Below are 26,631 nucleotides of genomic sequence, written 5' to 3' on the forward strand. Positions count from 1 at the left end.
CCTCACCAACTTTGTTGCCCGTCTCTGGACTCGCTCCAGCAAGTCAACATCCTTCCTAAACTGAGGGGCCCAGAACTGGACACAATACTTGAGGTGTGGCCTAACCAGTGCAGTGTACAGGGGCAGAATTTGGTGAGAATTGCAAAATTTGGTGAAAATCAGTGGCATGATTTTGTGCAGAACATTAGTCCCTACATGTATTCTTGTAACAAACTTTGCTTGCTCCTGAACGCGAGCTGCTTCCTAAGGACCATCTCTTTCCTTCCCTCTTTCAGCCAAAGCCCCAGCCTAGCTCAGACAGCCAAATTCAAAGACTTAGAGGGAGAGACATAGACATACCCACCTGTAAAATTTTCTCTGAAGCAGAGTCTGCACTTGGCCCAGGAACAAGACCTTGCAGTTACAGAAATATTGTAGCTGAGATAAAGCACTGCTGAGATAATGTAACTTCCACAGTGATGCCTGGAAACCAGCAGCTACATGTAAGCAGATCAGCCCATCAGGTGCTGTGCCTCACTCCGGAAGCCAGAGCACCTTTTCCGCTGAAATGCTTTCTCTGCCCCATTGCTTGGCTGTATATGCAGTGTGCATTGAAAATGACCTGGCTTACAGATGGCACCTCTCTTGTTTGACTACACAGCAGCAGGTCTTTTAGAACTGAAATGAGTGTTGTGCTGCAGTGCCCAGGAAATTTAATCATGGGGCTCGTTATATGGCACTTAATCAGCAAATACTTAATGCAGAGCTGTGAGTGAGGTTTAATCCTTAAATTAAAAACGTTGGGTTTTGCTGGGTTTGTTTTGTCATGTTTGTTTGTTTTCATTTTGTCTATATACAGCCTGCCAGCAACTTTCCAGGAACATCATCTACCGACATTTCTTTGTCAGAGGAAACTCAGCCTCCATCTCAGTCCAGCTCCAGCTATGGTATTCACCCCAATGCTCCAGCCCTCTACACACCAACTTACTTCTTGCCTGGAGAAAAGCCTCCACCATATGCACCATAGAACAAATACTTTATTTCGAGTAGCTGGTAGTTTTTATTTTATGGTGGTGTTCTTTTTTTTAACAACCTTTGAAATTTATGCTGTGCAGGCACTAAAATTCCCAGTGTTATGGCCACTGTGCTTTTACCTGCATCTCACTGTGAGCAGAGCAGAACCCTGTCGATGTAAGCACAGGCGTGTCACCTGTGGGGTGACCAGGCACCACCCCATCAATTTACCTGCAGTCCAATGCAGTGTGGCTTTCTGGCTACCATAAGCATGACAAGGTTCCTTCTCAGTACACTACACAATTAATTTTCTTCAAGAGGAGAAACACAGAAGACACTCTGGATACATGTTAGCCTGAGTTCTTGGAGTGGGTAGTATGAAGTTCTCTGATTAATCATTTTGGGTAGGAAGAGCCCAGGCATTTGCTTGCTTGTAGTATTTCTTTAATAAGCCTTTTTGGTGGAAGTGGTGTACAAATAAAAAGTGTGGCAATTATTTTACAATAAAACTGTCTGTGCATATTTATCCTGTACCCAAGACTGCATATATTTGTAAGGACAGGAAAACAAAACAGAGGAAAAAAGTACCCTATCAAATAGTTCCCTCTTTGAAGTTTCAAACAGAAAGGTTAACTTTACTGGGACTATTTTATCTGAACTTTGTGCCAGTCCAGTCTGTGTGGTAAGATGATGTTGTTGTTCTAAAGGAGCAATTTCCAGACAAATATTTAACATGGCACTTCAGTATTCTAATTAATTTCTTTGCAGTCAATAGAGGACCACAACCAAAACCACTCAATGTGAAACTCCAGTTACTTATTTTTAAACAGTTCAAGACCTGATCCAGGTATTTTACCACAACAGAAGCAGCATGGGCGAAGGCTTAGAATTCAGTCTTTCTTTTTTTTTTTTTCTTTAATTGTTAAAAAAAATTCTCCTATTGTATAGAAACAAAAATACACAGCCAAGGCTAAGCAGCAACACCTGTAGCAGTGACACTGACAGGAACAAAGTTTTGTCTTGTTTTGTGCAGCCTGCTCTCTCACTGTGCCTCACATTAGCTGGAATCCCTCTTAGCACACACGTGCAGTATTTTGGGACAGAAGTGGCTACACCAGCATGAAAATCCATCAGGCTGCTGCAGCCTTTCACTGTATTTTGCTCCTGCAGGAAGGGTGGTGGTGGTGCTGATTGCTCAGTAGATCTTACAGTCTAGACAGCGATGAAGCCATAGAATTTTCCTGAAAGGCCAAAGTGCAAAGCAGGGAAAGGAAGGTATTTCTCATTAGCTTTTTAAGCGGCTGCTTAAAAATGTCTGAAAATATTTTAAAACTCTGTATAAATAAAACCAGCCTACTTAAGCTTCCTTTGGAAGGAAATGACACCATCAGACCAGCTGAAAATAGAACAAAGAATGATCATCGTTCTACATAATACTTTCCACCTTCCAAGAAACGTCTGTTAATTCTCGTTATACCTCCAGGCAGAAAAAGCAGATTCAGTACTCATACACATAAGACACAGGTTAATGTCTAGGTATCATAAAAGCCATATTTTGTTCAATTGAGGTTTTTCTGAGATGCAGATTTAGGCCAATGATGTTAACATTAGTGATGTGAACTGCTGACAAGGTGAGTTACAGACACCAGGTTGAGTGAAATAAAAGTCAGACAGAACCTGTATTTTTCTCTTAAAAACAAATGCATCCAAAATACTTAGTTCTTGTACAAATGCATGCTCTGAAGAGCACAATCACCCTATTCATGGAATAAGCGAACTGCACACTCAATTCTTTTTACTTGATGTGAATACTAACAGGGGAACCACCTGGATTCATTCTGGGGGTCTCAAAGCTCAGAACTTCTTGAGTGTGATGGAGCACTGGAACAGGCCCTTCAGAGAGGTAGTGGAGTCTCCTTCTCTGGAGACTTTCAAAATCTACCTGGATGCATTTCTAAAACCACCACAGTTTAGAAAACAGAATTTTAGACTTGTTCACATAATGTTAAGTCTGAAACTGCAGAGTAGAAGAGTGTACCATGGGACTGATGTTTGCAGGAGCCAAAATAGTTCTGGCTTCATAAACAACAGCACTTACATTCACACAAAGGTCAGACATGCTTGTGATTCATTTGTGCCATGTGGTAGTTTTTTGGGAACTACCACAGAAATTATACACAGATACCAGACATAAGACTATTTTGCTAACATACTTCCTTTGAAAAGAATAAAGTAAAACAGAGTTTGTTTCATCTACAAGGTTTAAAAAACAGTGGTCTTCCAGGTTTGAACTATTTTCATTAGGGCTACTCCATGTTACAAAGATGTATTTTGGTAAAGGACTCAACCCTGAAAAACACACAGAAAACAAAACACTTCAGTGTGGACGTGCTATTAACCACTGTATCTTCAGGATTCCCAGCTCTCACTGGAGATGCTAAATTGTTTCCTCAGTTCTCCATTGCATTACAAGTTGATCCAGAGTCATCAGCTCTAATAGGAAGCACTCTCAGCAATAACATGGTTTCCCTTGCTCAGTAACAAAACCAGAGAACTGTCTCTGGGTTTTCCTATCCAAGCACATTTTACCAATAAGTTATTGCTGCCTAGAGAGCAACCATGCTTTCAAACTTGCATCTGCTCACACCTGAGTGTAAAGAGTATTTTGACAGGTTCTTCTGTAAGTGTAAATGAGCATGTTGGTTGAAAGTGATAAAGCTCTGGTTTCACCTTGGTCACAGATGTTGTCACATGTGTGGATTATTAGGCTAATCTGTCATCTGTGTAATTGATTAGGCAAAACATGATGTAGAATAACCAGTAACAATTGGTAAGAGGCCTTGTAGAATTAATTGAACTTTTTCCACATTAACCCTCTGTGAAGCATGGGTAACCTCAGCCACCCAGTATTTGGATTTCCACTCCAGCATAAATCTACTTTTCTCAGTTCGTTAATGTAATGCAAGACATTGAGCAAATAAGCCAGGATTTAAGTGACTTGGAGAAGGCAAAGCAAAGCCTGCCCCAACCTCACTAGGACAGCTTAAAAGCTGAATGCACTTTATGGCTCTAAACCTCTCCTGCATAAACCCCCATGCATATTCTCACCACACTGCAATTCAGCCTGGCTAACTCTCAAGTCTCTCTGCTCCCATTAGGTTCCCAGTAAATGATCCAACCTAAAAATTAAGCAGCAGCATCTTCACATCACACACCCCAGTTCTTGATGCCTTATCATTTGCTTCAGTGGTTATTGACACAAAAGCTTTCAACTTATTAAGTCATTCCTTATTGTTTCCTGGTGACCCAAATTTGTTTTCTCTTTCCTGTTGATCTCTCTGTGGCAGCAGAAAAGAGGAATTCTAGCAATAGGAAGAGCAGCAACCATTTGCTCTCCAGCCCAGAAGATCTATAATGCCAACATAAACACATAAACCCCCCACATTCAAACAAAAAAAATCAAACAAACAAATGAAAGAAAAAAACCAAACACTCCTCCCACAAAAAAAACCCAAAAAGCCAAAACAACCAAACCAAACCAAAATCCTAATATAATCTTCACATCAGGCACAGCCCGAGTCAGGGTTAGAATAGAATTAGGATAGAATAGAATTAACCAGGTTGGAAAAGAACTTGAGATCATTGAGTCCAACCCCATCATCCAACACTATCTAATCAACTAAACCATGGCACCAAGCACCCCATCCAGTCTCTTCCTAAACACCTCCAGTGATGCTGACTCCACCACCTCCCCGGGCAGCCCATTCCAATGGGCAATCACTCTTTCTGTGAAGTATTTCTTCCTAGCATGCAGCCTAAACCTCTCCTGGCACAGCTTGAGACTGTGTCCTCTTGTTCTGGAGCTGGCTGCCTGGGAGAAGAGACCAACCCCCACCTGACTACAACCTCCCTTCAGGTAGTTGTAGACCACAATAAGGTCTCCCCTGAGCCTCCTCTTCTCCAGGCTAAGCAATCCCAGCCTCTCCTCATAGGGCTTGTGTTCCAAGCCCCTCACCAATTTTGTTGCCCTGCTCTGGACTCGTTCCAGCAAGTCAACATCCTTCCTAAACTGAGGGGCCCAGAACTGGACACAGTACTCGAGGTGTGGCCTAACCAGTGCCGTGTACAGGGGCAGAATGACCTCCCTGCTCCTGCTGGCCACACTGTTCCTGATGCAGACCAGGATGCCATTGGCCCTCTTGGCCACCTGGGCACACTGCAGGCTCATGTTCAGCCTACCATCAACCAGTACCCTCAGGTCCCTCTCTACCTGGCTGCTCTGCAGCCACTCTGACCCCAGCCTGTAGCACTGCATGGGGTTGTTGTGGCCAATGTGCAAAACCCAGTACTTAGATGTGTTAAATCTCATGCCGTTGGATTCTGCCCACCTGTCCAGCCTGTCAAGGTCCCTCTGCAGTGCTCTCCCACCCTCTAACAGATCAACTCCTGCCCCCAGCTTGGCATCATCTGGAAATTTACTGATGATGGACTCAATCCCCTCTTCCTCCCCTCTTCTTCATCAACAAAGATAATGAACAGCATGGGGCCCAGCACTGATCCCTGGGGCACACAACTAGTGACTGGCTGCCAGCTGGATGTGGCACCATTCACCACCACTCTCTGGGCTCGGCCATCCAGCCAGTTCCTAACCCATCGCAGTGTGCTCCTGTCCAAGCCATGGGCTGACAGCTTGGCCAGGAGTTTGCTGTGGGGGACAGTGTCAAAGGCCTTGCTGAAGTCCAGGTAGACCACATCCACAGGCCTCCCCACATCCACCAGGCGGGTCACCTGATCATAGAAGGAGATCAGTTGGTCAGGCAGGACCTGCCCTTCCTAAATCCATGCTGGCTGTGCCTGATCCCTTGGCCATCCTGTAAGTGCTGTGTGATTGCACTCAGGATGACCTGTTCCATAATCTTGCCTGGCACTAAGGTATCACAGTAGTATCATAGTATCAGTCAGGGTTGGAAGGGACCACAAGGATCATCTAGTTCCAACCCCCTGCCATGGGCAGGGACACCCCACACTAGATTAGCCTGGCCAGAGCCTCATCCAGCCTGGGCTTAAACACCTCCAGGGACGGTGCCCCAACCACCTCCCTGGACAACCCATTCCAGGGCTTCACCACTCTCATGGTCTCTCTCCTCAGGGCTGCTTTCCAGCCAGTCACTGTCCACCCTGTATTTGTGCCTGGGATTGCCTCCACCCAGATGCAGGACCCTGCACTTGCTCTTATTGAACTTCATGAGGTTGGCTTGTGCCCACCTCTCCAGCCTGTCAAGGTCCCTCTGGATGGCCTCCCTTCCCTCCAGCGTGTCTGCTGCACAGCTTGGTGTCATCAGCAAACTTGCTGAGAGTGCACTCAATGCCACTGTCCATGTCACCCACAGTGACAGGTCAGGCTGACAGGTCTGTAATTCCCTGGCTCCTCCTTCCGGCCTTTCTTGTGGACGGGCACCACGTTGGAATTATCTCCAAATAACAGAATAATCTCAGTACAGGTGAATTAAAAACTCATATGCAAATATTTTATTCTCTTATATTTTGCAAATCAGGAAGCAGTGTTTGGTAATAAAAAATAATACAGATTTTTTTTTCCAGTCCACAGTCATATATTACCAGGTTGTCCACACTACAGACAAAACTGTCTCTTGCAGCCTAGAGACAACATTCACTTTTGGTATATTCTGTACTTTCGGTTTCTTTAATATTAGTCTTCTGAACTATTTACAAATATATTACAACCTTTAAACCTCAAAGCAAAGGAGTATTTCAATAATCAATCTGACATAAGGATCAGTAGCTCCTACATAACTTCAGTGTTTAAGAGAAACTCTACACGCAGTGCGGTAGGACTGAATAATTTATCTCTCTTTAAAAAAAAAGGCATTGAAAGTTCTGAGTATAAAACTTTCGCATTGCAGTGGTACCTACTGACCTGCCTCAACTGGAGGACAGGAATGTGAGGTGATGTCACTGTGCTTGTAGAGAGCCTCATCTAAGTCTAGTGCCTTGCTGCTCAGCTTGATGGTCATACAACCGTGGTAGGATGCGGTGACTGGGGTGGAAGTGACAGGAACATCTGTGTGAAAGAGAAGACAAACAGCTCGGATGGTTGGTTTTGAGTAAATATCTGCCTTACCTATGCTCAGATGATTATCACTTCAACAAATTCAAACTCTCCTCTTCTCCATTCCAGTACTTCTATCTCCTCCCCTGCCCCTCCTTCCAGAAGGCAAAAGCACAATCCCAAACATTGGAAAATGCCATCTACTTCCATGCACACACCACTTCACCCAGCCTGAACTCTTCCTCAGCTGCTCTATGTCTCTGCAAGGCCTCCAGTCCTTATGAAACTCAGTGTTGCACACTGTGTTCACATTGCTTCCTGTCTCAGTATTTCCATGATCTTCCATCTGTGGCCCCAATACTTTGTCACTACCAAAGTTCTTATATCTTCCTCTAATGCTCTCCCCCTCTGTCTTCAAAATATCTGCCAAAAGATTATAGGAAGAACTCCACGACAGGAAGGCTCCTTGTATAGGCAGCCTCTACCACTTGCTGGACTCATCTTTACTGTAGTTATGCTATGTATCAGCACAAGGAGGTTTCTGGAGTTCACCTAAAAGGCATTGGAATACATCAGTTGAGTAAATAATAGTAATGAGACTCATTTTGACTATGGAGATCCACTGGTGACATAATCAATTTATCAGAAACAGAAAACAAACAGCAAGGAAGACGACATTTAGTGCAATCCAACAGACTAAAATTAGCCAATCCTATTAATAACTACTGTAATATCATGTACACACTGACCTTAAGGAAACAAAAAAAACCACACAGTAACATGAAAATTTATGTAAACTGTGTCCTCTACTCTTCCCCAAATGTTATTAGTTTATTGACAGCACAGAGCCAACCCAATGAAGCTGGTTGTGCTACAGAAAGCAGTGAACGTCCCTGAAATTATTTAACTTCACAGTGATGCAGGTAGCTAAGTAAACTTCTTATCTGTACACTGAAGCAAGGACAACTTGAACAATAGGTTGTCCTGTTGACCTGAGATTGTGTGCCGTTTAAAGTGTGCCTGGAGACACAGGGCCAAATTTGAAGCTGTTATGATGAAACACAGCTCAGATGAGCTTTAGGACTGAGTGAGAGGAAGAAAATCTGTGGGGGAGCTGTAAGTCACAAAGAGGTACTAAAAAATTTTCAACTTCCTGGCTGAAAAATATCATTGCTGGGTAGTTTCTTAACTAATCATTTTAGCTATTGCCCGTTCCTTCCCATTTACAGAAGTTCTGTGAAGTTTGCTTAAAAGGGGGAGGCACCTCTGTTTTACCACCTCACATGAAAGTGAACTAAATTTTGACTCAGAAGAAGCTGAAGTGTTGGCTTAGCAGCTTGAACACTTGTCTGAGGAATCATGTTAATCACTGTTACATGTGCTACAGGTCTGACTGAAAGGGTGGGCTTTTGGGTGGATTTGCAAGATACTATCAAACCCAGTAATAATAAAATAATTTAAAATAGGGGTTTTTTTGTATTACAATTGCAAATTGGGTCAAATATTTAACATTCTGTTATGACCAGAAATGGATCAGTCTGAAATATGCTGCTGCAAAGACGCAGAAGCCTTGCTGTAAGGCTCCTTCAGCATATGCATTGCCTGAAAAAACATCCATGTATCACACACATTACATAATTTGGGATTTACCAGAGCTCAAAATACCATAGAAGAGGTAGCATATGCCTATATGTTCTCTCTCATCTTCTGAAATTCTGAATGATATTTCTTCCACATCTGCACTATTAGCTGTACTTAGGATGGGACATACTACATATTTTGGCCTAGAAGTCTTTATTTGTGGCAAATGGAATAAAGACATTAAATGTAACTTTGTTTTTTCCACAGGGTATGGAAATAGAAAAAAGCCAAAATGAACATAATGTTCTCAAAGTTGGAATGAGTCAAACTTACTTAGAACTGGCTGTTTGGTATAGTTATTTAACCCAGAGTGATGAATCCAACCAAAGTGCTGAAATGTTTATTCGTTTGACAAATGACAAGTGCCTGGTTCCTCTCAATGGCAAAAGCAGACCACAGGCAGAAATTCATGCTGCTGAGCTGAACAGACCAAATGTGGGAGGGCAGCTAAACCTACAGAAGCCAGCTGGGTCTAAGCAGCCATAGCTATAATGTCTCACACTTAGTTCTGGCTAATTAAAAACTGTGCTTCACTCAGCACAGTTAGTCTAAGTGAATCACAGAGAACTTGGGACACTGACAGAATGGGATTGTTTTCTGAGCTGTGAAAATATCTTCTGTGCATTTGGGAGCTACCTGGAAACAAGTAGATGACCTCTCTTGCTTGTGCCATGGTCAACTTGGACAATTCCGTCTGACATTGGAAAATGTTGTGTTTTGGGATTTAGTCATTTAGTCCCATTCCTGTCGGGTGTGAACATCTCAGAGTGGGTGGCCTCCCCCTTTTAGGTGTGACCAGAAGCCGTTTACAGCACTGGCATAAAAGAATTTGTAAACTCTCACTCATGGTGGGAACAGTCATGCCATGTGTCCTAGCACACGCAGCACCTCAGCCACTCTGTTCCAGACTGGCTGCTTCAGCATCTACCAGGAGGCCAACATTGCTGCCTCTCTTGTTTGGGCAAGTTAGGGCAAGATTTTGCTTAGGCGCTGGCAACAAAATAGGATGTACTGGTGTGCATCAGAGACATAAGTGTTTCTTTTAACTGCATTCCTTAGCAGCTGGCACTGACAAACCAGTTCAGCCAGAAGAAGAAACAAATCCCCAAACTTGGCTGAAATTCATGATTCAGATGGAAGTCTGACCTTCCAGGTTCAGAACAGAGCAGCAAACTGACCTCGCACGAGAAGCCCTGTTGTTGCTGGAAAGCCAGTAAAACTGTAAATGGTGGTAGCCCCTTGGTAGTGCCCTCTGCTGAGGGGAAATCTGTTAAATGTGCAGTACTGTGATCAGTTCAAAGAGACCATCAGCCAGGGAGAATCACCACACTGAGCTTCCCAAGCTTCAGTCAAATCAATGTAAGGCCCTTTCTAGGATTTCCTTTCAAGGATTTCTCACACATGCTCATTACATTAATGAAGCACTGCAAGAGCCAGTGGTTCAGCTCCTAAGGATTTGACCCTGCTTACAGCTATCCTTCAGAGAAATCATTCCTCTTGCTGACCAGCCAAAACCTCCTCTGTTTTTGCCTTCAGCTGTCCTTAGAAGGACAGAATCATTCAGGAAAAAAAAATGCTCCTGTCAAGCACACCCTCACATCTGTTAAGATCACACACACCTACATTGTAGACAAAGCCTGCTCAAGCAGAAACAGGAGGCTCCCAGCTCAAATGAACAGAGAGAGTTTTTCTGACTGCCAGCTCAGCAAGGTGAGTTGGGAGTCTGTAGTTCATGCTACAAAACTGGATGCTCACCTGGCAGTCCTCCCACATACGTCTTCACCGCTGACTGCAAAGAGCTCTCCAGGATGGATAGACTGTCCTCTAACTCAGAGTTGCTTAGTTCACTCTGTCCCTCTATCCCATCTACCCTCAGGGATAACTGATCTTTCTTGAGGAGAATGTCCACAGAGTGTTCTCTCTTATCACAGAGATTTATTGCCAATCTGGACACAACTGTGCTCTCCAAAGCCACGATGACGAACTGGACAGCAGGAAAAAGAAAAAAAAAATAATAGACAGTCAGCAGAAATAGACTTAACCAAGCCCAGAATGACCCCACTGTGGCCTTGTTTATGAAGATTTTGCAGATAATCAGCCAGAGAAATAGCCTTATTACTACTGCTGATTGTATTCTGGGCTCATTTGCATAGATGACAAACCAATGAACCAGTAGGGCTAATCGTTAGTCATAACTGTTGTCTTCTCAGAGAGCCAGGGGAGGTTTAGGCTGGATCTTAGGAAGAAGTTCTTCACAGAAAGAGTTATTGGCCATTGGAATGTGCTGCCTAGGGAGGTGGTGGAGTCACCATCCCTGGAGGTGTTTAAGAAGAGACTGGATAAGGCATGTGGTGACATGGTTTAGTTGATTAGATGGTGTTGGGTGATAGGTTGGATCTGATGATCTTGAAGGTCTTTTCCAACCTGGTTAATTCTATTCTATTCTAATTGCCTGAAATAATAATTCTTAGTGTGTCTTACAGAGGCGGTTATATTGCACTGGAACCAAACAGACAAGAGATGCTGTACTATAAATGAAAAACCGGCTCATGGGTTTTAGTGAACTCATTCCTTACGTACACTGGTGAAATGCCAGAATCTAGCCCTTTGCTATGAACACCATTAAACCAGCAGCTTTGGCACCCCATCATAAGTGGCCTTTCCCAGCACCTGGAGTGATACCTAAAGGCTGTCACTTTTACTGATGTGCTCCAGAGAATTGAAATTTGCTTGTAGTATCAAATACCTTCTGTGCCATGAGCAGATAACAAAATACAGCTGCATTCAAGAGAATAGTTCCATCTTTTGCCTTGCAAAGAGCTCCTTAGTAGCACCTAACACATATCTTTAAGAAGCAGAACTTTGATGTCAACCAAGAACCTCAATGTCAGACCATGTTCTAAACTGGTGGAGGCAAATAAGTAGGCAGGCTGCAAACTTGACAACTGTTTTTCCACAATTACTTTCAATTCCCAGGAAGTAGCCACAAACCTCTGGAAAAATACTTAAGTCCCTACCTGTTGTTTCAGTTTCTTTGTGGAGTGATAGTCAACCAGTGATAGTGACAATGGGACAGATGCTTCTCCTGTAACTAAAGCAAACAGCACACCAGTATCTGTTGCTGGTTGAATTGCAGCATTTACTTGGATTTCCCAGCTTGTCTTGGTGTCATTTCCAGAAGAAAGTTGCACTGCAGAAAAGAAGAGAAATGTGCAGCATGACAAGCATAGCACTAACAAGTCAAATGGGTAGGCTCCGCAATTTCTGCCTGGAGAAGAGGACAGATGGATGAGCATAAGGAGGGACTGCCATATTTCTGTTATATAAAATAAAAATTCCAATGCACCTGAACATAAAATCAGAGAAGAAAATGGCATCAGTTTCCTCTTGTTACATTCTGCATTCTGCTGCCTTTCATAGTGTCAAAGGACAAGGTTAAGCTTTCTCATGACAAAGAGATAGTCAAATTCCCATGGCTGTCAATCCAACAGATCCAAAGAACTACTGCAAGATAGGGCACCCAATTTTTCAGTAGTTCTTGCCTGTCCAAAGATCATTAAGGAATCCAAGTCAAAATCTGGCATACAGGAAACATTTCTATGAAAGTCTGTGTTAAACAGAAAACGGACATAAGCAAAACGCATGGATCACCTACTTAATCATTTCCTGATCACCATCCTCTCAGCATGACACGCTTTGTCTAAGTTGCTGACCTCTGAATTAAAACTCTCTCACATCTTTCTTACTGCCCTAGTGCCCTTGTAATTAAAAGATGATGCTGGCTACAAAGAAAGGTTTTAATCCTGCCTCTGCAACCTCCCTTCACAGGATTATTAGCTTTGCTGGTTCACCACATATTGAAAAACAATAAATAAGTTCTTTATAAAGCTTACTTTCACACAGGAAAAAAAGATCATTATTGCTCTAGAGAAAAAAAAAGACAGACATGCAGGTTCCTAGACCTCCTCTCTGCTGAGTGCTGTCATCTGCACTTCAGATACTGCCTTGTCTCTACTTTGAAATTTTGGTATCCATGTGGTAAAGAAGACAACAAACACTTGGTACTCCCTGATTCAAATGGCACAGCAGAGATCCACATAACTGATATACAGAGGGCTTGTGCAGAGGAGGACTTTCTCACCAAACTAAAATAGATGGTTGGCATTTTCATGGTTTAACAATACTGAGAGCTGATTGCACATATAAACAGACAGGATAATCTAGAACAAAGAAAAGGTGCCTTTCTGAGTGCTGCATTGGTTTGAAACTTGTATCAAGGCCAATTTCATTCAGCTTGTATCAGGGATATGCTTAATGTAACTTAGTCCCGAGCATAACTAATGCCACCCAATGATTAAAAGTGAATCCAATATTGGACATTTTGTTACAGACAACATTGATTTTCTGTCCCTCATAAACCCAAGACACAGCACTGTGGCTTGCAGCATTCCCTTTTTATCAGAAAGCAGTGGATAGGGCTGGAATCACTTTTGCTGTTGACAGAGATGTGAAGCTCTTAATGCTGAGGATGAGCTGGAACCAACCTGGTTGTGAAATGGATTACTGGAGCTACACACAGAGAACCTAATGTGTGCTGGGCATATGTGTACTGGCTCTAACCATCACACAGAGACCTCCCTTCACTACAAACCACAAGTTAAGTTCTCCTCTACATCATACAGTCTCTTCTGCATTGATGACCAATCAGTCTTGCATACTTATTAAATGTTAGTGTTTATTAACCGAGTGTGGCAGAACAACACACCAGAAATTAAAAAAATATAATGACTTACCATATGTAAGATTGAACACAGCAAAACCTCGTCCAGGATAGAATGACCCTCGTCCTGCTATAGCAAAGCACTGCATCTTTTCATTCATCTTGATGGTCTCTTGGATAGTGGTGTCCTCTCCATTCAACCAGTTCCACGCCCTCATGCAACCATCCAGCCGCGGGTTTACCTAGGAGGGTAGAGCAGTATCTCATACCTCTAACTGCTGTTCAGTGAAAAATAACTGATGATTTTGGGTGCAGTGGGATACTAAATTATATTATGATGCTAAATAGAAGAAAAAGTTTTGATGTGTTTTACACATGCAAAACCATCAGTGGCAAACCCGGTCCAGCAGCCCCAAACAAGTGGTCATCATTCCCCAGCAAACTCCCCTGAGCTCAGCTTGTCTCCACAGGACAAAAAGGCACTGGCTGGTGCAGGTGTTGATTTGGTCGTATTGATCCTGTTAGCTGCTCTACACAGTACACATCACTAGTACAATTTACTTCTAAAGCTCTGTAGCCAAAGCTCTTTGACTCATTGAACTCTGCCTTGCAAATGCTGCAGGCTCACTTGCAGTTAAAAACCCCAACCCTTTGTGTCACTGCAAACAACCTTCATGACACACAAGACGTTGGACCTGATCATGGTATAAGTTGCTGGGTTCTGGCTTAAAGGAGGTGTGCCTGAACCACAAGACTGGCACACCACCTGTACACACCTTGGTCCTTCCAGCTTCTAGTTACATTATCCTGTACCAAATGTCAGCATTAAAACGTGAGTATGCAAAGAGGAAGCTCGTTGCAAAGCATCTAAATCAGCACCATTACCCCCAATTAACTGAAGCAGAGAATTAAGTGTCTGAGCCAGGATAAAAACCTCAGGAGTTTTTGGCTCTCAATCCTACATTCAGACCACACCCCAGGCTTAATGTCTCAGACAAGCAGTGGCCCTGGATGACTTCTTATAGGGAACAGGAGCCTTCCTCAGCTGCTGCACTGACAGTCACAGAGCCAAAAGCTTGTCACCTCATTCAGAAATAGGTGTCAACTTAAGTTTCAAGGTGCCAACTCTGTGTGGTGGACATTCAAAACAGCTTAAGCAGCAGCTATCTGAGAAACACCCAATCATCCAATCTCACCCAAAGAGCATCTTAACTTTTATTCATGCACCCTACCTACTTGAATTTGGAAGACATTAAGAAAAATAAGCTGCTGTTTTACCTTGGGTCTTACTACAACAAAACAGCAAGCACAAGCAGAAAACCTGTGATACAATATACATGAAGTACAAATTGGTTACAAAAAGTCCCCCCAGCTTGTTTTTGGACCTAGTAGGCACAATGGTATCCTCACATGGTGGTAGTTCCACTGACCCCATAGGGCCACTCATGGTCTCCAAGCCAGCATGACCCCTGTTAATTTTGTCATTTGTTCCACTGTTGCAATGCCCTAATTCTCCAGGCCAAGAGTAGGATATATTTCACCCAAACTTAGCAATTAAAAGAAAATCAGGAGTCCCACCTTTGCTACTGGCTTAGATTCCCTCTACAGTCAATGATGAGAAACCTGTATCCAGAAGGTGGTAATTCCACCTGTTTCAGGGCATGTTGAACTGCTCTCAGAAAGGACCTACATTACCCTAGGAGAAGATGAAATCAAGCCCTTCAGGCATGCAAAACATGAAGCATCCTGCTGTACGTACTTACCGGCAAAATAAGGTCCTTTGTTTTGAAAGGAATGCCTCCCACTGTCAAATTCAGCTGATACAGTCCTTTCTCTAGAGTAAACAGATCCCCTGAGACTGCGATTTTCATAACTGCATCTCTGTTGACCTTAATAATCAAACTTCTTTCAAGTTCTTCAACAGAGATCTGGAAAGGTAAAATTGTAAACAGAATAGTTCAGTATAAAAATATATTAACACCTGCAGTCTCAACTAAAGGACAGACACCACCAGTGAAATCCTCAAGCTGGAGAAATACTTCTTTCCTGAACTCAAGCCTCATTGTCTGTCTTTTAAATTACATTCCACCTTGATATGTAAATCTGTACTCTAGAGACCAATCTGGGGTTGCCCTAATGTTGAAGACAGCCCAGTTACTCCAAGTCAGCTACACAATAATAAGAGTGGGTTGACTACATGACACCTGTAGGGTGCTCTGTGCAAAATGAAAATGCAGTAACAAGTTATTAATGAGAAACTTCCTATTGCAACTGCATGTGAAAGGAAAAGCTGAAATGACAGATGTTTTTGTTGGACCAATGACAGATAAAGCAGAAGCCTTCAAGCCACAGTTTCTTAAAAACTGACCCTTGAAAAAAGAGCAACAGGTGACACCATCTTTGAGAGAGTAATACAAACGTGTAACAGGCAATATTTTTAGTCTCAGAAGGTCTCTGCAAGTTTTACCTCCATGACTCTGAAGAGCTACTTCTAGGAAGATTATATCACCACTAAATTAAAAAATAAATCAATAAATCATCATCTTTGTTACGACCAAGCTGCAGAGTGATGCACTCTAAAGCAGCCAGCTCTGCAGAGAGAGAGAAGGAGGTGAAGCATAAAGCTGACATGCAGCAGGCTACTGAATAAAAGCATGAATTCTGCTGCCTTGGGACCGGGGTCCTGCTACCAATGGGGTATTCTGTGGCCATAGCAGAAGACAACATCTTCCTTCCTGCAGGGAAGAAAGGAGCACACCTCCATTACTTCACAATCTGTCCCTGCCCATGGCAGGGAGGTTGGAACTAGATGATCCTTGTGGTCCCTTCCAACCCTGACTGATACTATGACACTAATCTTCAATACAGAACTCTGTCTTCCCACACCTAGCCACTCAATCCATACAGCTCTGTTCCCTGAGACACTCAGATGCTGCCTCCATCCATGAACCAAGTATCTATTTCAGTCACTGTTAATACTTGTTCTTCCCTCTCCCTGCTAGGAGGCCAGGTCATGAGCACCTTGCTTTATGTCTGTAACATAGAGGAGGACAGGGCTGGACACTCCCTTTGTATTGCAGTCTTTCAGTAATGAAGTAAGTTTGATAGCTGAAAGATTATTCACAGACTATCAAACTTTCTTCTCCTGTGGATTTCATTACAGTCTGGTTCATACTGCTAAAACACTCTACACCTGGTGTGTTGCTCTGTGCTGTACCCTGCAGGACATGTATTTACTCGTTTGAAGCTTGCCTGTTTAAAGTGCCTTTTACACCTTCTGACTGTGTTCCAAGGAGACACACAGGCCAGTCTCAAACAGGCATTTTTGGGCATTGGCAGGGTGTAAAGTCCACGCAGTGGGTGGGAACATAAACCTACAGGTCCTATCAGCCACAGCCCAACTGGCTTAGCTTTACTGGCTCTCTATTTAAAATTCACTCAGCACCTCTGCTCGGTGTGGCACTCACCATTGCCCTAATGTACTGGGGTAGGTAGGGAACATGACAAAGAACTGTCACAGACCATTTCCCAGCTCCTAGCACAGATCATGGACAGTCACAGAGCAAACAGGAACAGGGAAAAACCAGCTGCAGCAATGCCCATGTGCTTCCTCTAAGAAGAAATCCTGCAACTTGCATGGCCACCAAAATTCAAGGCCTTCTAAAATTTTGACTGTATAGAAAGCAATTACATAGACATTTAAAAAAATCAGCCTGAGCCCCATCATTAATATAAATATGGCCTCAGCACAAGGACATGAACATGTTGGAGGGGGTCCATAGGAAGGCCACAAAAACGGTCAGAGATCTGCAACAACTCTCCTATGAAGAAAGGATTAAAGAGTTGGGGTTGTTCAGCCTGGAGAAAAGGGAGTCCTTATTGCAGTAGAGAGTCTTTAAGAAAGATGGGGACAGTATTTTTATCAGGGGCTCTTGTGACAGGAAAGGGATAATTGTTTTAAACTAAAAGAGGGTAGATTTAGACTTTTTTTTATGATCAGGGCTGTAAAACACTGGCACAGGTGGTGTATGTCCTAGTCCTGGAAACATTCAAGGTCAGGCTGGCTGGGGCTCTGAGCAACCTGATCTAGTGAAATATGTCCTTGACGACCGCAGAGGCTTGGACTAGATGACCTTTAAAGGTCCCTTTCAAACCAAACTGTTCTATGATAAACAAACTAAATCAGTGGAAACTTCCATAGGAGAAGGGGTTAAGCCCAATGAAAGCTCTTAACAAATTCCAGTCTAGGAAATTACATTTCATGCTGCCCTCTGGCAGTTTCCGCTTCGGTTCCTTATATACAAAGCTTAATTAGAGCTTAATTCCTGGTGCACCACCATCACCTACAAACCAAAAGGGGAAGCACTTTGTTAGCTAGTGAACTGCTCTAATTCCCTCCCTTTGTTGCAAAGAAAAGCTAGCTACCACTTGTCAGTGTGCTTGGGGATATTCAGGTGGGCAATTCGTGTAGCTAAGGGTTTCCCTACACTTAGCAATAAGTGCATAAGGGCAGCCAGCTTTGTGGCTTGGATTCAAGCACAGGATGGCTCATCGCACACTGCCAGCCTGTTGAGTCTTCACTGAAAAGCTGTCGGACAGCACTGAAAAGGGACAAGAATACAGGCAGCTGCAGGGTTAAAGCTAAATACAAATCTGCTTGTGATTGCTTAACCTTCAATTCTGACATTTAACACTGCAGGTAAGCTATTATTTTTGCTAACCATACTGCCCTCAGAACAGTACTAAACTAAACATTGAAAATAAGACAAAATGATGAGTGTTTTGGAATTGCAAAACAAACAGAAGGTGAATGTGCTCTCTGCTATCCTCAGTTCACACACGGCACTTCATCCAGTTGGATTACACAAAAATAACTATATCAGAAGGTTTCTCCTGAGGCCTAGTTGTATTTTCAATGATAGGAATGCTCATTATACAATAAATTAGAAGAGAGTAACATCAGAGAAAATACTTAGGCAGAAATTTGGCCTGAAGTTTTGAAAATAAATTTGCAACTTTTCCTCAAAAGGCCAAAAGACACAGACACTGATGGTGCTTTTACATGTTATGCTTTGTTTTTCCATCTGAAAGTTTTCTTAGAGATTTTTTTCATTCTGAAAGTTTTCATGATGAAAGTTGAACAGTAAAGTTACTATTTTCTCACAACCCCTATAAAGTTCTACAAGGATCCAAGGTCCACTGTTCTAGGTCCAACTGAAACGAAAAGCTTGATCCTGTCTACACCAAAGTCCATATTAAAGCTCCAAAGCTGTATTGGAGTCTGGACTGTGACCTCCAAAGGTTTGGGCTTGTCCTTCACAGAAGGTGATGCTGAATAAACACAAATCCTTACTTAAAATGAAATGTGTGGCTACATGTTTTATTTATAAAAGGAGTAAGATAAAAATGAATAATCTTTCTTCAACAAACTAAAACCCACAACAAACAGGAAAAAATTGAGTAATGAGGGAGGGCATAAAACAGAGGAACAGATTTGTAGTTGTATCACTCAGACAGATATATTAAACAGCGTTCAGAGGCAGGGATGACATTGAACATTAAGCAGAAGAGAATGAAGTACCTGGAAGCAAGTGATAAGAAAGTAGAGCAGAGAAAGGAGAAACTGACAACACCCCAGCACTAGTAGCAGCATCCCAAGTCTCAAAGTTGAGTTAACCATGAAGTCAGGAGACTAAAGGCTGTCATTCAACTGAAGGTAAATCCTTCTCCCTTTGGCCAGTATCAGGCAGAGCATACCAGCTTCACTTTGGGACAGCCACCAGAGCTACGGCCATCGACCTGCTCTAGGCAAGTGCTCAAGCCCTGCATGACACTATCTCACCACCTCATGCTGTGCTTTGTCTCTGGCAGCTGCCAGGCCCTGCTCAGCTCATCATAGGGCAGCACTGCTGGCAGCAGGAGCACCCCTGCCCCCTCATTTGCAGTACATAGCAGCCACAGCTCGGTCTGCAATGTCCCAAAAAGTCTTGCAGAAGGGCTTCCAGGGGATATATACAATCTCTCAGAAAATGTGCAAAATGCATTGATACAGCAACTCAGCCAGAAAATTTTCTGGTTATGATAATACCTGGGTATAAGAGCACTGACAGCTGGCAGGACATCAATAATTCTTGCCTAAAAATGATACTTACTTTTATCGCACTGCCTTCCCTCCCTGCAGAGAGCAAGCGCAACCAATTGTTTACACCATAAATCCCATGATTGAGCACTTTTGTATTACTTGAAGAAAGAAAATGCATTCCAGCTGTCTCACCAAAAACTAACATAGGAAAGTTTATAGTAACCTCATAATGAGGTCTGGCACTTAACAAGTACATTACACTCCCATGTGAAATAGTTTGACTTGGTAATGATTGCCTTTTGTGACTCCCAAGTCACCCCAGTGGCATCAGCTCTGCTTTTCACATATTCTATCACCATCCTCTTTGTGCAGGCAAGTGCAATTGCCATATTTCAAATCAGCAGAACAAATCTCACTACCAAATGTCAACAGCTGACATTGATGCACACAAGGACTTCTTTATTAGGACCAAATTTTTTCCCACTTTACATTTTTTTCTTTAACGTGCACATCTGATTTTTTAAAACTACAAAAAAACAACCAAAACAAAAAAAAAAAAAACCCAACCCACACAACAGAAAATTATTCTCCCTTACCACTATCTGTCTTATATGTGAATTAGCTGAGAACTTCCCACCCCCTCCTTAAGCAACACATCAACTTAAAGGATCTAATTAAATAATGAAAAAGTAAAGGAGAGGAAAAGGCAGATGTGAGAAGGCATAGAGAAATTGCTAAGCTACTGTAGAACATCCAATCACAAATGGTAACAGTCATGATGCATCCACAATCACCAGGAAATGTTCAGTCAGACAGTCAAGAACATAAATCTTTACAAGTTCTATGATCATCTCATGAGATTGCTGGGATTATGCTACTAGTGAACAGGTTCTAATGGACCCCAGTATCTTTACAAGGGAAATGGTCTGGTTTGTATATAAATAAACATTAAAACTTTTAAAAGAGGACAGTGTAGCATAAGAGATTTGTCACAGGCTCAATCTGAACACAGTGACTAAAGAAACAAAACAGAAGAATAAACAAAAGCAACCACATTCATAAGGGTGTCTAGCCACAGGACAAGAGGGAATGGTTTTAAGATGAGGGAGAGCAGGTTTAGACTGGGTCTTAGGAGGAAATTCTTTAGTGTGAGGGATGTGGAACTCTGGAATAGGCTGCCCAGGCAGGTTGTGGATGCCTCCTCCATTGGGGTGTTTACAGTCAGGTTGGATGAGGCCTTGAGCAGCTGAGTCTAGTTAAGAGGCATCCCTGCCCATGGAAGGAAGATTGGAGTAATCTCTAAGGTCGTTTCCAGTCTAAGCCACTCTATGATACCAAACACCTCAAAGACTGTGTCTGATCCAGCTGTGCAGATTAGTGATGTAGTCTAGTTTACAAAGGATATGAAATACAATTCAGTTTGTTAGAAAGAATATCCCCTTCTCACCTTAGAATGTATAATACTCTGGCATGCAGTGAATAGATAGACAAAGCTGGGAAAACATCTCAAGAATACAGAGTTTGGCTACACTTGCCAGAGCTTACCAGGAAGAAGCCAGGAAAGGGTAAGAACTCATCAGTGGTCAGGACTCACCGTTTGCCACATGCCATGGTTGATGAGCGGTCCGCTGCTGGTCACGCGGCCTATCCCATTGTATTTCAGCTGCAGCTCGAGCCGTCCCTTGCGCAAAGCCAACACTACCCATGTGCTGTCTTGATGGCCTCCAGCAAAGAAAAGGATACCTTCAGGATCAAAGGTTCTAAAGTCGAACTCAGCCACAAGTCTGACCACACAGGTGCCAAGAAATAAATTAGTTATACAGAGTTCAAAAACCACAGAGTATTTTCCATACAGATAGCATCAGTTCTAGCAGCTATAAAGCTCTGTTAAAACACACTAGCTTTTAATGGTCTCCTGAAAGACACAAGCTGTGAAAACAGGTTTTCCAACAGGGTTGAGAATGAAGAGTACATTTCTGTAGTTCAGTAATTATCCTGGCAGCTCTGTGATCAAGGCTGCCTTTCTCAGCTACTGGTTTGGATAATGTTTTGCCTTACAGGGCTCCATAATAAAAAAAATAAAATATGATAATAGGACTAATTGTTACTGTAATGACTTAACTTCACTGCATGCATTGAAGCCAGACAGTGCATCCGACCATCATTCTAAATTGTCCTCACCTCGTCAGCTGCTTCCTTTTGAAGCGCAGCCTGATAACAGGAGTGCCGCTGAACATTCTCCCAAGGTACAAGGATTTAATACTTTTTCCCACAGCAAAAGGCACACATGGTATTATGTTCTATAAACAAAACACATTTTTGAGTGCTTATTCTCCTCACAGAGCAGAAAGAGAATCAAAGTATGCCTTCTCCTCTCATGTAGTTGCTATGCACACAGTAGGTTAGAGTACTCCAATGTTTATATTCTCAAAACAGTTGTCTCAGTACTGAGAACATTTCCTCTTTCCTTCCCTCCTCTCCACCTTGGAATACCGTTTTCCTGTTGCAAAATTAAATCATGAGGCACAGTATAAGGATTTCTACTGCAGCATTGTGCCTGCAACAAAAGATGTGCTAAGAACTTGCTTGTTGGGTGGGTTCTGCACCATGCCACTAAAATTCATCTCAAATACCTGGAGGACAAAAATGTCACCTTCTGGTCTATAAATTACACCACATGACCCAAGACCTTCACACCATCCTACTGGGTCTAACTCAGAAAAGCTTGTGCAGCCAGAGGTAACTCATAGCCAAACACAGGGCTGGCAGGGCTATCACTAGCATGCTCTTTTTGAAATGGGGACAGGAGGAGCCTGAGAAGAGAGAATTTAAGGAGAATGTTTATTTTCAAGAGAGCTCCCATCCCCAGCTGAGATAGCTTTGACAGTGTGATTCCTTTCTGCTGACCACTCAGCTCAATGTCTTCAATCCAGAATTTCACCACTTTTTCTTACAGGTCTGTTCTGCTACAGCAATGAGGACTAACATACCTCACAAGTATTCATGTCTTGGGAAAGCTTTACTCCTCCTCTGCCATCACAATGACAGGTATAACTCCCTGGTGAGTTGACACAGGTCTGTTCACAGAGCTTTTCTTCACATTCATTTACATCTACGTAAAATCAACAAAGAAGAGAGGAGAAAATGGCAGTTGAGTTTGTTTTAGAGTGAATCATCCAGGGAAGAAGAAACTGTTTTCAGTGTTGTTTCGTAGCACCTTTTATTTGAGCGTGCCCAAGAGCTCCACAGCCAGTACTTACCCTATGCCACATTTCTACAGGAGAGAAGACTTAGAGTTAGCATCTGCACAAATCTGTTTCCACAGATAGATTCCAGCTGCCCAGAGATACACAGCAAGTCAGTAGGAAGGCTGGAAGCAGAGCTCAACTCCTTGCTTGCTGGTGCAGAGCCCTGGGCGTTAACTTCTAGGTAAGACTTCTTTCCTTCAGGCCCCTTCTGCTACACCTGTGCTGACTGGCTTCTGCTCCTTCAACTCAGGTTCAACTCTGTTTGCTTCATTGCTACTCAGCAGCTGGATCCTCAACAGACAAGTGAAAATTGAGTTTCTCATTCATTTTATTTTTTTTCCCTTTAGCTTGCTTTTAGCTGCTTCACAAACAAATGCAGGAAAACATATTGTGATGGTCCACAGAGATCTCTCCAGGCAGAGATAAACATGTAGAGGCCAGTAGGGCTGGCTGGCACGTGATTGAAGTCATTGCATTAACTTAGAAAAAAGGCAGGGAACAACACTGGTTTTGGAATACTATCAAAACTTACTCCATTGAGAAATCTTGCAGGCAGTGTAGCCAGCAGAACTGTGCATGGTTCCAGTGCATATTAAACTCCTAGTTCAGAGTAATACCACAAGACAGGTTTTGAAAGAACAGCAGCTACTGCTCTGTAACTTTTCTTGTCCTACAAAGAGAGACAGCAACATGCACAGATGCTTCTGAGCTTGTAATAAATCCAAGAAATCTCAGTACTCTGGCTCATACAGATTGAGTCAGGTCATCAAAGATCAGTGGAAACTTAATGAACTCAAAGATGAACTGGAAGATAACTACAAACTGCAAACTGGCTCACAACTAGAACATGGGAACTGAAGTCTGATGTGTAAGTATGACAAAAAAACCCAACCAAACAAACAAAACCCCCCAACCTTCTACTAAAACCTGAAATTAAATTTCAGGGGGTTATAGCTTTAAATCATATAATAAATGCTAATATAATGTTATTTCATGAGCTCACCATGACAAGTCTTTCTTACTTCATCAAACTTGTAGCCTGCATCACAAAGACACTCGTATGAGCTCAAAGAATTTTTACAGTGAGCTTCTCCACAGATGTCTCCCGATTCTGCACATTCATCTATGTCTGAAAAATAAGCAATTAAACAACATGACTTCAGTATAATTATTTCACCATTCACACACTGAAGTGGGTCAAGTGATCCCTATGTTATTTTTGTAACTGAAAAAACAATCTCCTTAGGAATCTACCTTTAAGGTCAACCAGCTGTAAGAAATTACTTCAGGTTTTCAAAACCAGTTGGTCTTTCTTTCTTCAAGCTGTTAACCACTGCTGGAAAATACACAATGCACAGGAGAAAAACTGGAAACAAAACAAATCCCACCACTAGATTATACACGAGAAAGAAATTCTTCACCATAAGGGTGGTGAGGCCCCGTGACAGGTTGCCAATAGAAGTTGTGGAGGCTCCTAACCTGGAAGTGTTCAAAGCCAGGCTGGATGAGGCCTCAAGCAAGCAGGAACTGAGGAATGTTATCAAAACACAGAAAGAACATGCATCCCGTGGAGCACCACAGATTTTTGCTCTCATTGCTCAGATAGGCAAACAGTAATTATTCATGCATTCACAAAACTAAGATCTAAATCTGCTGCTCTGTAGTGGCAAAGGGAACCTGAAGCAGCTCCATTCGTCACAGAGAACATCTGAGAGATGTTGTGGGGTTTCAACACAAAGGCAGGCAATGGACTGGTGCCAGAGTCCATAAAAACAATCAAGTGTTTCGATAACATGTTAAGTAATACCCAGAAAAACCTTAGTGTTGACAAAATGCTTGCAGTTTAATATTTACTTTTGCTTTCTAGTACATTTTAAAACTACAATTACATGTTACACTTCATGATTTTCCCACGGAGGAGTGAACTGGCCAGCAGTAATCTATCTAGTATGCTGTGCAGCCTAGTCTATGAATGAACAGACAAACCCTAACTTTTTAGCGTGTGCACACAATGACAGGAATAACATGAAAAAACCAAACTGAAATGTAATGATAAATCTCAGCTAGCAATAGATTGTCTCAGCTGACAACCACTTCAGCAACCGGAGGGTCACATGCTGAAGCTACAGAATGCTCACACTCTGTGTTCACAGTGCTCTAACAGGCAGTGCCAGAGTACAAAACTAATTGTGAGCCCACTTGCCCTCCATCTGTCCACACCAAATGGCATCAGATGATATTTTAAATGTCAAGTTGGTGCTTCTAAGCAGCTACTCCAATTAGAAAGGAATACCAGGCAATCTGTACAGTCATCGCCTCACAGTGGAAGTGACACAAATAAAATCCTGCTCTTTGTCTTTTTGCTGGTAGCATTAATAGGTCTTTCAGACCAGGTATGCAGGCTCTCTAGAAATATGTCATCACATCTGTCTCTAAGAGGAGAGGTTTATACACAGACTTACCTGTTTTCTCATGAGATACACGTACTTTAACAGTCACCTGCAATCATTAATGAGTCTACGTTTCAGCATGCTATTTCTTAACACTTTTTAAATCTCAGTTGCTTATGTTTTATGTAAATTCGCTCTGCAGTTTCAATCAGATATTCCAGATCCTCACTTTCCATTCTCAGCTGCTACATAAAATAGCTGCCAACCTTCACTAGGGCCTTTCTACAGCTGTTAATATTCAGTTGCAGTGAATTTATCCATCTGTATCTATCTGATCTTATTATCTGCTTCACATATCTAAATTTAGAAAAACAAAGTAAGAAACACAGAAAATAAAACCAAATGGCTCCTAAGCTACTACACTGTGAGACTGGAAAAAAATCACAATGTGTCAGGACAGCCCTTCCTCCTCTTAATTTCAGGATATGAGGACTGATCAGCGAAAACAATTTAGCACAGTCCAGGCCACAAATTCTCTGTGAATCATGCCTGTGTTAGGATATTGGAGAGTAGCATGGTGTGACCACTGACAAGTTCAGGCATGTAGTGCTGGCTGGAGCATCCAGTACAATCCCAGCAGAGTGCAGCTAGCTATGTGATAGTTTTAGGCTGTGCCTGGAAAATTTTCCACAGATCTTGAACAGAAAGTAGTAGAATGCAAATAAATTACTATTGGATGTAAAAAGGAAAATAATTATAAGGCCTAAATAATCCCATTGGTGATTCTATGATTCTGTATTTAAATGTGTTCTATGCTTATATACTTGGGTACTGTGTCCAGTTCTGGGCTCCTCAATTTAAGAACATTGAGATACTTGAACGTATCCAGAGAAGGGCAGCGAGGCTGGGGAGAGGTCTCGAGCACAAGCCCTGTGAGGAGAGGCTGAGGGAGCTGGGGTTGCTTAGCCTGGGGAAGAGGAGACTCAGGGGTGACCTTATTGCTCTCTACAGCTACCTGAAGGGAGGTTGTAGACATGCGGGGGTTGGTCTCTTCTCCCAGGCAATCAGCAACAGAACAAGGGGACACAGTCTTAAGCTGCACCAGGGGAAGTTTAGTCTCAAGTTGAGGAGATAGTTCTTCACAGAAAGAGTGATTGGCCATTGGAATGTGCTGCCCAGTGAGGTGGTAGAGTCACCATCCATGGATGTGTTTAAGAAAGCATTGGATGTGGCGCTTGAAGCCATGGTTTAGTTGTCATGAGGTTTTGGGTGACAGGTTGGACTTGATGATCTCTGAGGTCTTTTCCAACCTGATTGATTCTATGATTCTATGATACCTAACATAAAAGTTAGTTTTGTACACTAAATTTCTCTCTTTTCGTCTTCCGTGCTCTGGCAGATACTAACTTGTGCTTCTGCTGGCTTTGCTGACCCTGAATGCATTCTTCTTGTGGTTAAGTACTAACAGCAACTCTCTGCGCTTTCTC

The 26,631-nt window shown here is 42.6% G+C and overlaps 2 protein-coding genes across 4 annotated transcripts in view; one reads left to right on the top strand and one right to left on the bottom strand.

Moving 5' to 3' along the window:
• The window catches only part of TMEM255B (transmembrane protein 255B), a 77,528-nt gene extending 76,013 nt beyond the window's left edge, over positions 1-1,515 (top strand). For all 3 annotated transcript variants that reach the window (XM_068168757.1, XM_068169889.1, XM_068169462.1), the window contains one exon: positions 839-1,515. In XM_068168757.1, the coding sequence (XP_068024858.1) occupies positions 839-1,006 (168 nt within the window). In that variant the 3' untranslated portion in view covers positions 1,007-1,515. The remainder of the gene's footprint in view (positions 1-838) is intronic.
• Positions 1,516-6,499: 4,984 nt separating this feature from the next.
• Positions 6,500-26,631, bottom strand: part of GAS6 (growth arrest specific 6) — a 49,184-nt gene continuing 29,052 nt past the window's right edge. Inside the window, exons 7-15 of the mRNA XM_068137222.1 lie at positions 23,758-23,883; positions 22,497-22,618; positions 21,688-21,806; positions 21,101-21,290; positions 15,188-15,352; positions 13,498-13,666; positions 11,722-11,894; positions 10,460-10,688; positions 6,500-7,075 (exon numbers count right to left, since the gene is read on the bottom strand). Of these exons, the coding sequence (XP_067993323.1) occupies positions 6,924-7,075; positions 10,460-10,688; positions 11,722-11,894; positions 13,498-13,666; positions 15,188-15,352; positions 21,101-21,290; positions 21,688-21,806; positions 22,497-22,618; positions 23,758-23,883 (1,445 nt within the window). The 3' untranslated portion in view covers positions 6,500-6,923. The remainder of the gene's footprint in view (positions 7,076-10,459; positions 10,689-11,721; positions 11,895-13,497; positions 13,667-15,187; positions 15,353-21,100; positions 21,291-21,687; positions 21,807-22,496; positions 22,619-23,757; positions 23,884-26,631) is intronic.

Source organism: Melanerpes formicivorus, unplaced genomic scaffold, assembly GCF_026170545.1.
Source record: "Melanerpes formicivorus ecotype bairdi unplaced genomic scaffold, bMelFor1.0.p_v2 SCAF_1, whole genome shotgun sequence".
Taxonomy (NCBI): domain Eukaryota; kingdom Metazoa; phylum Chordata; class Aves; order Piciformes; family Picidae; genus Melanerpes; species Melanerpes formicivorus.